Below are 9,694 nucleotides of genomic sequence, written 5' to 3' on the forward strand. Positions count from 1 at the left end.
GGCCATCCCAATAAAATGTTTCGTTTCCCATCGCTCCGTCTCTTGAGATGGTGGGTCGGTCGGTCGGGCAAAAATAAAAAATAAAAAAGAAAGAACACTTGAAAAACACTAACAAAGTCAACTCGAAAACGTGCTCTTTTCGTTCATTAAAAAAGATGTATATTAAACACGACTATCAAATGTCTAAACAGCGTTAAAAAAACGTAGTATCGATGTTTATTAAAGACAAGGACATCACATCATACCAATTGTTGTTAATAAAACAAGATCGTGTCCTTTTAAATTAAAGTACTTGCTTCTTTGACTAGTTAGTCTGGATTTTTTTTTACTTTTCGAAAAAAATGGGTCGGTTGGGCGATGGGAAACGAAACATTTTATTGGGATGGCCTGAGAGGGTACTTAAAAATATTTTAGAAGGGGAGGCTCTGCCCCTGAGTTTTAATTCTTTTCCTTTTTATATGCCATATTTAACAGAAAAGGATAACCCTTCGTACGTATGCCTCTGATAATAACCAGTAAAACTGTTAGAATACTACAACTCTAGATCTTTTTTTCACTTGAATAACTCCAGACGCGGTTTACCTACCCTTTAGAGGACTATGCGAGATAGGAATTCTAAAGAGTTGTCCCTCTCAAAGGGAGTAACCCCCCCCCCAAAAAAAAAAAAAAAAAAAAAAAAAAAAAAACGGGCCGTTTCTTGATCTTGGCTGGTTGAGCTTTTTATGTGCTCTAGGATGGTAAACCTGTGGCGCTGATTGCGGCTGCGGGGAACCTGGTGCCCATCATTGAATGTAAACAACATAATATGCATACAAGAGCATGGCGGCTCAAAAATTACTGAATTACCCGGCGACCTCAAGTATATTTACAAGGTGAGTCCAAAGTGAATCCAACTCCCAAGAGAAAATGGCGGTCGGGCATAAGGCACTCGATGAGTGATCCGAGACCCCAACCGTCCGGGGTGTCGTGAGGTGCCAAATGCCGAATTGATCTGCTCCGATTCATAACAAGCTAAGTCCGATCTCCTGGTTACAATAATGCTCCCGGTTACCTTTTACATTTGAAAACGGACTGTTGAGAATATAAATAATCATTATGACAAATATCAGTCAACTCGTTACGGTGCTGAGAGCTGGAAGCTCGTCAAGAGTGTTCATAATGCTATCCTTGCGTGACTATTGCGTGACGTTGGCCTTTAGTGTAAACGGAATCGATTTGTGACCGCCCTTTTGTCAGTGATTTGTCCCAGGCGATTAGTCTCCATCGATTTGTTGCGCCCCAGATTAATATTTTGCTTTCAGAACGCGGAACTGCTTTCTATAACCCGGTCCTTTGCCAGATATACCAACTAAATATTCCCTATGGGAGAATGATGCAAATACAATTAAAATAAATAATTGTTTGTTTTGTGTTGGCGGGCATTTCTGTGATATTTTAATTGACGTGTTAATTGACATTTTGACCTTTCACGAAAAGAGAAAAACAAAAGACATCAGTTTAACATATTTTCAGTGACTATTATTTTCATGTCACACATATAAACATCAGTGAGCAGGAACGCAAACACCGATATGTTTCTGTCATTTCTGGACTGCTCTTCTCCGCTATTAACCTGTTTGATAACAGCCATAGTTATAATCTTAACTTTCACGATTTTTAGGTTTTTCTTAAGAAAGAAAGTGGGTGACTTGCACAAGAAATACGTTCTTATTACCGGCTGCGACTCTGGCTTCGGTCAAGAAACCGCCATTCGACTGGACAAGATGGGAGTCTGTGTGTTGGCGACTTGTTTAACGAAAGATGGAGAACAGAGTTTGAAATCGGTGACGAGCGACAGATTGAAAACTTTCCAGTTGGATGTGACAAATTCGCAGCAGATTCAAGACCTCTACGAGCAAGTAAAGGGACTTTTGCCCCCGGGACATGGTAATGTATATCAGTTTACAAAAATGTAGGACCGCATCGCGTGTTTATCGGTATCATGAAAAATGGCACGCGATGCATGCAGAAGCGATGGCGTTTCACAAGGGGTCTTACATAATTTTGAGGAAAAACCTTAAAGTAAATGAAAGTAGCTGACACCTTGTGTGTGAAAAAAACTTTTATCCAACTGCAGCTTACATTTTTAAACATAATAAGCTTGTTAGTGATTGTATAGCTGAACAACAGTAATATTTTATTTTATATTTTTATACCTTTTTTAGATTTCCCTATGTTGTCTCAACAAATATTGCGTTATACTGTAGTGTGATATCACGGATAAACGACATACGATACGCGCGCCCTTTGTACTATAAGAATTAGAAATTTCTGTCAACTAAATCTAATAGACCCCATCATACATAATTAGTCTCTTTCGTTTATACATCGTAATGTTCAATTCTAACTGCACGGAAGTATTTTGCTTTTGTGTTAACGCGGCGATTTCTTGTTAAGTTAAACTTGATTTTCTGTTCGATCGGGCCAAACAGACAAAACGAACCGATCGTTCGATGGCATAAAGCGATGTCACGCCATCGCTTAAGACTGTTCTAGGGGGTACCTAGATAAACAATTGCCTAGTGCGTTCTTTGTTTAACATGTATTTTGAAATGGCACGTATTACATATCCCGAGTTTTTTTTAACTGCTCGTGGTCAACTTGTCGATGGCATAGTTCAATCTTGTTTCCCCGTGTCACGAAATTCTTTCATAAGTTTACTCTACTGCGGGTGACCACGTAACAAGTGCAGTCGTAGAAAACACAGGACGCCAAGATCAATGTATCGATTAGTTTCGCGGCAAACTGTACTTTCATATAATTCTTCAGGCTCCTGATTCTTTTACAACTCTTATACTTTTTTATGTGCTACTGAGAAAAAAAACCAAATAAACTAATGATTGTAATGCGCTAAGGACGAGCAAGGAATTCAACGAGCTGGACTGGAAGACGCATCCATCGCTTCCCCTCCCCCTCCCCCCATCACAACTTTTTTCATTTTCTCGGGGAGGGGGTGGGCAGGCGAGGAGGCTCGCCCCAGCGTTCCTCCACTTGGGCTCCAGCTTTCGGGAACAATGCAACGGCTCCACGCACGCAGGTTAACATGCTAGTCAAGAATTACTGAATCAGCGTTACTCTCTCACTCAGGTTTATGGGGTTTGGTGAACAACGCTGGAATTACTCAAGTCGGGCCAATAGAATGGATTCCGCTGGAAAAATTTAAACGCATTGCTAATATTAATCTATGGGGGATGATTGACGTCACAAAAACCTTTCTGCCGCTTGTCAAGGAGGCCCGGGGACGAGTAGTTAACTTGTCAAGTATGTTGGGTGAGTGAAACGTGCTTTTCTTTTCCATTCTATTGAAGTTAAAGGGACTCTGTCACCAGTTTCACTTCAAAAACTCAAGTGCCTAAAGACATATGGAAACTACAAAGAGTGGTCCAATTTTGTTAAAAATCACCATGTAAGTGTACTGAAGCGATAAACAAGTGATATTATTGTGATGCCATAAGGAACTTTAGATCTCAACTTGAAAAAGTCAGGCTGATGTTTTCAAGTTTTGTCCTTGTGGACTGGAAAAACACCTAAAATTTATTATGGCTCCCTTCTTCCTTCAACAACAATTTACTTTATATCGCCATCTTAATGTACCAGGTGCATTTCATGTACGAGAAGACCTATTCGCCAATTTTAGTTTTTTTTTTTACCAAAAAGCATTAAAATCTCCGTGACAGTGTCCCTTTAAGGGGGAATCAAATCGTCAGGGCAGTAAAGTAGCTCTTAACATGTTTTTCTCATGCCCATAGTTTCATGAAATGTCGATAACTTATAGAAATCTTTTATTTTTAGTAAGATATTGAAGTTGAAGTCGACAAGACACTTAAACAAGTTTTGTTGAAAAATTGTGACAGTCGTTTGTGCCATGTCTGGTCTTAACTGAATGAAATTGGGCTTCTGAAAAATTCCTCTAGACAATGTTTCTCGCAACGTTTCACGTACATCCCGCAAGTCTTGTTGCATGAGAAAGTTTGTGTTGTGTTATGAAATTTGCAAGTAGACTGACCAATCTTACTCTCCCCCACCCCACAAGTTACACGAGACACTGGCATTACCAAGTTCCTTTGTATCGTTACAGGTCGTATCTCGCTGCCTAATTTGCCCAGCTACTGCATCACCAAATATGGCGTGCAAGCATTTTCTGATGCTTTGAGACGGGAAATGAGCCCGTGGGGAGTACTGGTCAGCATTATCGAGCCGGGTTTGTTCAAGACCGCCTTATCCAATAACGAGCGTAACATCGAGGCTGTACAGGAACTGTGGGATGGCCTGAGTTCAGAGTTAAAACAGGAGTATGGAGAGAAAAGATTAAATCTAAGTAAGAAATAAGAAGTGTTGAACCTTCCCGACTAATATTACGTTAAACTTAATTTCAGGTCACAACAGTTTCCAGCACTTTTCTGCACTTATCCTTTTATGGGCTAGTACTACAAATATTTATCAGTTACTGCTACATAAATGGTATCAAATACCACTCAGTGCAGCGGGGTCATTTTCATTTTTTGAACCAACCACTGGCTGGAAAATTGAAACTCGCGCTAATTCTTGCGTTACAAATCCCGAAAACCTCCCCAAAAAATACGGGACACTTTCGAACTTTTTGAGAAACGCTTTTTCGAACCCGAGAAACGCGCCCAAAAATAGCCCCGAAAAGTTTTCGGTCACCGTTGAGAAACGCACGCCAAGAGCTTTAGCTTGTTTCAGGCATTCGGTTAGTTGTGGAAAACGACGCGAAAAACAGCGAGAGAAAAATAAGGGTCATTTTTTTCACTCGCCGTTCCTCGCACTAATCCCGTTTTTGCGCTGCTCCCCAACTAACCGAACTCGTGGAACAGGCTAGCCTGCGAGGCCGGCGTTCAAAGGGGAAGGAGAGGGGGAGTTCGAGCTCGAAGCGCGAGGTGCGAGGAAAGAGCGCGAAGCGCAATCGGAGAAGGGGGAAGGGGAACCTGTCCAATCACGATTTTTGCGTCCAGATTAAAAACGAGAAAAACCATAGCGTCGTTGTAGGCGTTCCTCTCCCCCCTTTTCCGATCGCGCTTTGTGCGCTCTCCTCACGCCTGGCGCTTCGATCTCGAAGCCCCCTTCGGCTTCTCCTTCCCCTTTGAACGCCGGCCACGCATGCTACGAACTGACATGCTACCACTTAGCGTGAACGATTTTCGTAGCGAAACATACATGTTTAACGTGATTAGACTAAACATGTCTCAGCCTAGTGTGAACACAGTATGATGATATCAGTTGTAATAGGAGGCCATTTTCTGAATTAACAGATCACTGAGCTTCTTCTTTTTCTTTTTCTCTTTCGATAGTTAAAAAGGGAATCACTAAATCTTCCGAAAAGGCCTCCCCAGACACTTACAAAGTTGTGGATGCTGTGGTCGACGCTCTTACTACACAACGTCCACGAACTCGCTACTCCGTTGGCCTCGATGCAAAAGTGTCCATTTTTATGTCGACATTTCTACCCACTTTTTATCACCGATTACCTTTTCGCGCGAAAAAAAGGGTAAAAGAGTATGAGCTAATTTCTTTAATTAGTTTTAATCGTGTCTTTTCTAATATCCCATGGTGTATCATTAAGTGGGCTTTGTACCATTCGGCAGCTTTATAGTAGTTCGCCAGTTTTCAGTAGAAACAAATCTCTTTACTTGTTACTCACAGCATATGTTACAAAAGAAATTTATATAGATATTATGATGTGGTACTTATAAACTTCCACTTGTTCAAAGTTTATTTGTAAGCTACCTGAAAAAGATTCTTGGGAAAATTGCAGTGCTATTTTTATCTGCAAATATATTTAATCACAAATCATATTTGTTTATCACTTTACTTTAATGCAACAAGCGAACCAACAAGTTTGTATACTAGAAGTAAAGCTGACTTCTCGGGATTACAACTCTAACAAACGCTGCTTGTGCGTTCCTTAAAGTAACGAAAGTCTCTCCTAGAAAGTTCGGAGCATTCTCCAGATTTTCTCAAAATTATTATCTTATAAAAAGGGACGCGGTTGCTCGTCGGAAAATGTGAATTCAACCTCTAAAGGAGACCAATCAGGGCGTGGCTCAATCTTTTTTTGACCCTTTAATAAAAGATGCCTTTTTTCATGCCCGATCGGACTTAGCCTGTTCCAGGCTCTCGGTAGTTGAAGGGGAAAGCGAAAAACGCGGGCGCGCTCTCCCATAACTACCGAGAGCCTGAAACAGGCTAGATCGGACTAGACCGTATACAGTATACGCCGCTTTTTAATTTCTTCACTTGCAACCCTAGACGAGACCAAGACAGCTAAAAATCTTGGCGTTCTGACGTGAACACCCTAAATGAGACCAAAATCCGTTATTTATACCTCTACGCGTCAGTTTTGCAAAGTTTTTCACCCATTTTTTTACCCACAAATATCGTCATTTTAAAACATTTTGTACTAACAAGCTTGAACTACAAACTGTATCTGTAGATTATTCGCATTAGTAACGTTCAAAAAGTAGAACGCGTTTTTATAAAAGCCTTTAAATCCAAATATTCTCTTACTAGCTAACGTACGGCGCGCGCGGGCGAAACAAAATTTGTATCTTCCGCGCGCTAATACTGAAGCTGTTCATCAACCAATCAGATTGGCGAACTGAACACACTTGACCAGATGTGTACTACCGTTGTAAGTAGACATCTAGGTACGAGATTAAAGCGAGACAACAAGCATCCCTGTCTCTGTCACATGGGAGTTCAATCCCCCCGGGGAAGGTAAATTCCCTCCTATTTTTCGCGGGAAACAGCGTTTACTAGAGACGTCGCCCCCGTCAGATCGCTAACAATGCTATCGATATCGTAAGATTTGATACGTCAAAACTCTTTTGAAGCCACTTTAAGATTTTCTGACATATCTGAAAAAAAAATACGAAATTAGTTATCAGTTTCTGTGATGTTACATTCCCGAAATACGCCCACTAGCTTGAAGATACTTTATAACCTTTGTATCAAAAGCAAATTACTGTGTATTATCGACAATGAAAAAACATATTTCTCAACATATGCCTCGTTGTTCGAGGAGAAACTTTGAGTTCAGTTTTAAGTTATCTATGATGATAACTGTTATTTTTCTGCATTTTTGGCATTGGCTATTCTCAAAGGTAAAAGGTAATTAAATGTTAATATACTCAATTTAATATAGTCTTGGTATTAAATGGTTTAATCTTTTAAGTTTGTTCTTATATTGAAACATTTTATTTCTCAAATCCGATGTTCACTGGTGGCTTAGGGTTCATAGTGACACTTCTCAGTAGTATCACAACTTGGAAATTTCACTGGACGTACTGAAATCTCCTTTCCCTTTTTTCGTTTTGGGTTTACCGCCGGAATGCATTTGTGCATGGGTTAAGTCTCTGAAACGACTAAAGGCTATGAATTAAAATCCCCCCCCCTCCCTCCCTCTAAGCGACCACATAGGCTTGTCGATTTGGGGGGTTTCGTGGGTGGTTCATCTACTCACAAACATGGCTACTCTGTTTATAGTTCGGCTTACCGGATCCGGACGTGGGTATATTATGCTCGGTAAATATTTACTATATTCTTTGGCATAAGCCAAAGTTTATTTTGCAATCTTTACAAATTAATGCTGCTGTTTATAATAATATTTGTGTTCTTCTGGAAACCCCTGCCGACTGAAATTTACCCTAGCCCTCTAGCCAAGTCAACCGACTACTGCGCAAGGAACTACACAAACTAAAGTTTACACTAGAGAATAAAATGTAAGTGCAATGTGAAATTAGTAGTCAATAGTATTTTAAGGCAGAAGATTTTTACCACAGCCAATGAGCGTCAAAGAGTGAGAATAGTAAGTTCGACGACCGATAGATTTGCTGAGAACCTGAACATGACGTCAGAATATTTCTTCTTCTTCCGTGAACACCGGAAGCTGGATTGAGTTAGACCGGATGTAGAGTGCAAGTGAGTCCTCTTAATACTGATCATTTTATCACGGGCCCCTTTCTATGATCTTGCTTCCCAGAAACAATCACTCTATCCCAGCAAGATCTCAAATTAAGATGATCATGTTGTGTCAAACATGACTTATCTTCAAATCAGTAGAAAAATAAAATAAAACAACATAATCAACATGACAACAATACTGAAGGCAACCTTGGTTCCAGGTTCGCTCTCTTTATCCCAATCCCGTCCCCTCTCACTTTCTTAGCTCAAGGAAACGAAGTTGCAGAGAAAAAAAGAAGCAAAAGAGTAAACCAGGAGCTACAATCAGCAATAAAGGGAAGAAAAAAATTATTTTTACAGTGGAACCCCTTTATAACGATATCCCTGGCTCGACCCTGGCATAGCGAACGATATTGAGGTTCCCCAGGGGTTTTAGGGAACAAGGGGGAAAAGCCATTATCTTTTTGGCAACAACGGGGGGAACAAGAAGAAAACACAACTGGGAACATGGAAACAAATGCAAATTTTAGGGAACAGGGAACACCAAAATCGAAAAAAGCTTTGAGGGAACACGGGAACACAAGGAAAATTTTGTTGGGAATAAGGGAACGTAGACCGCCTCCCTGGGAGGCTCTTGATATTGTTCAGCCCGACGGAAGTTACTATCAGTAAAATCAAGAGAGGATGTATGGAAACAGAACCCCGGTACAACGAAGGGAGGGAGGCAGCGTGGCCGAGTGGTTAGTGCGCCGGACTTGAAATCCGGAGGTCGCGGGTTCAAGTCCCGTTCTGACCACTAGTTGGTGTTATTTTCGGTAGCCCCGAATTTAACTCTTCGGCTACGCTTGTAAATAGCCAACTGGTCTGCCTCCTTCCAGTTGGGATTCTTAATCATGTTACGTTCATTTACAATATTTGTTTCAGAGTTAGTTTACATTGGCCCTGAAAAGCCCCATTCGGGGAGTGGTCAATTACATATTTGTTTATTTATTTAACGAACACATTTCCCCGTTCACTTGGCACTTCACTATATCGAGGTTTGACAGTTACGTTATTTTAACAGCATCTGTATATCGTGCACAAATATATAATACCCCTTGACCTGCACATCTGTATAACATAGATAGGAAAGAGTTTAGAGAAATAAAGAACCATTTTTAGTTGTACAGCGGGAAGGGTACTGAAAAATGTCGTTTTCTATAAACATTTGTAACCGAATGTAGCTACTTAGTTTGTCTACGCAGTCTTTGAATTCCGTTTCTCGAACGTACTTTTCTGTCATAGTTATTTACGTTTTATTTGAGTAATTCAACACCTACTATCTCAAGTAGCTTAAAGCAGAAGTCTGTAACTTCCTGCTCTTGAACGAACCACACACAATTGTTATTATATATAATTAATTAAAAAACTTTATGCTCTAGCTTTACATTTGCCCAGAGGGCTTATGTCGTTTACAAAAAAAAAAACTATTTTGCATATCACGACAACACAAGCTAAAACGGTAGCAAGACAAAAGTGAGTACTTTTTAAATAACAAATAATTGTTACATTTCATTCGTAATTAACAGAACCGATATGAACTTACAGCAACAAACCGAGAAAACTTGTACTAAACTTTGACAAATCCACAGGAAAACTTAAAAAAAAAATAAATACTACATAAGTGCTGACACGGCCGATAAATAAACAAATTGAAGGAATTTTGCTGGAACGGTAGGCGAACGGTGAAGGGCGT

General features: G+C 40.3%; 1 protein-coding gene and 1 non-coding gene across 2 annotated transcripts; both read left to right on the plus strand.

The window, feature by feature from the left end:
• Positions 1-1,571: 1,571 nt before the first annotated feature.
• LOC144640584 (retinol dehydrogenase 16-like) lies at positions 1,572-5,650 on the plus strand. Its single transcript, XM_078499686.1, has 4 exons — positions 1,572-1,926; positions 3,127-3,309; positions 4,118-4,357; positions 5,349-5,650. Exons 1-4 carry the CDS (start codon positions 1,572-1,574, stop codon positions 5,648-5,650), a joined length of 1,080 nt encoding a protein of 359 aa, XP_078355812.1.
• A 3,032-nt stretch (positions 5,651-8,682) lies between these two features.
• On the plus strand, positions 8,683-8,755 carry Trnas-uga (transfer RNA serine (anticodon UGA)). Its single transcript has one exon. It is a non-coding gene; the product is annotated as a tRNA-Ser (tRNA).
• The last annotated feature ends 939 nt before the right edge of the window (positions 8,756-9,694 follow it).

The sequence above is a fragment of the Oculina patagonica genome, unplaced genomic scaffold (genome assembly GCF_052425735.1).
Source record: "Oculina patagonica isolate OP01 unplaced genomic scaffold, crgOcupat unplaced366, whole genome shotgun sequence".
NCBI lineage: Eukaryota > Metazoa > Cnidaria > Anthozoa > Scleractinia > Oculinidae > Oculina > Oculina patagonica.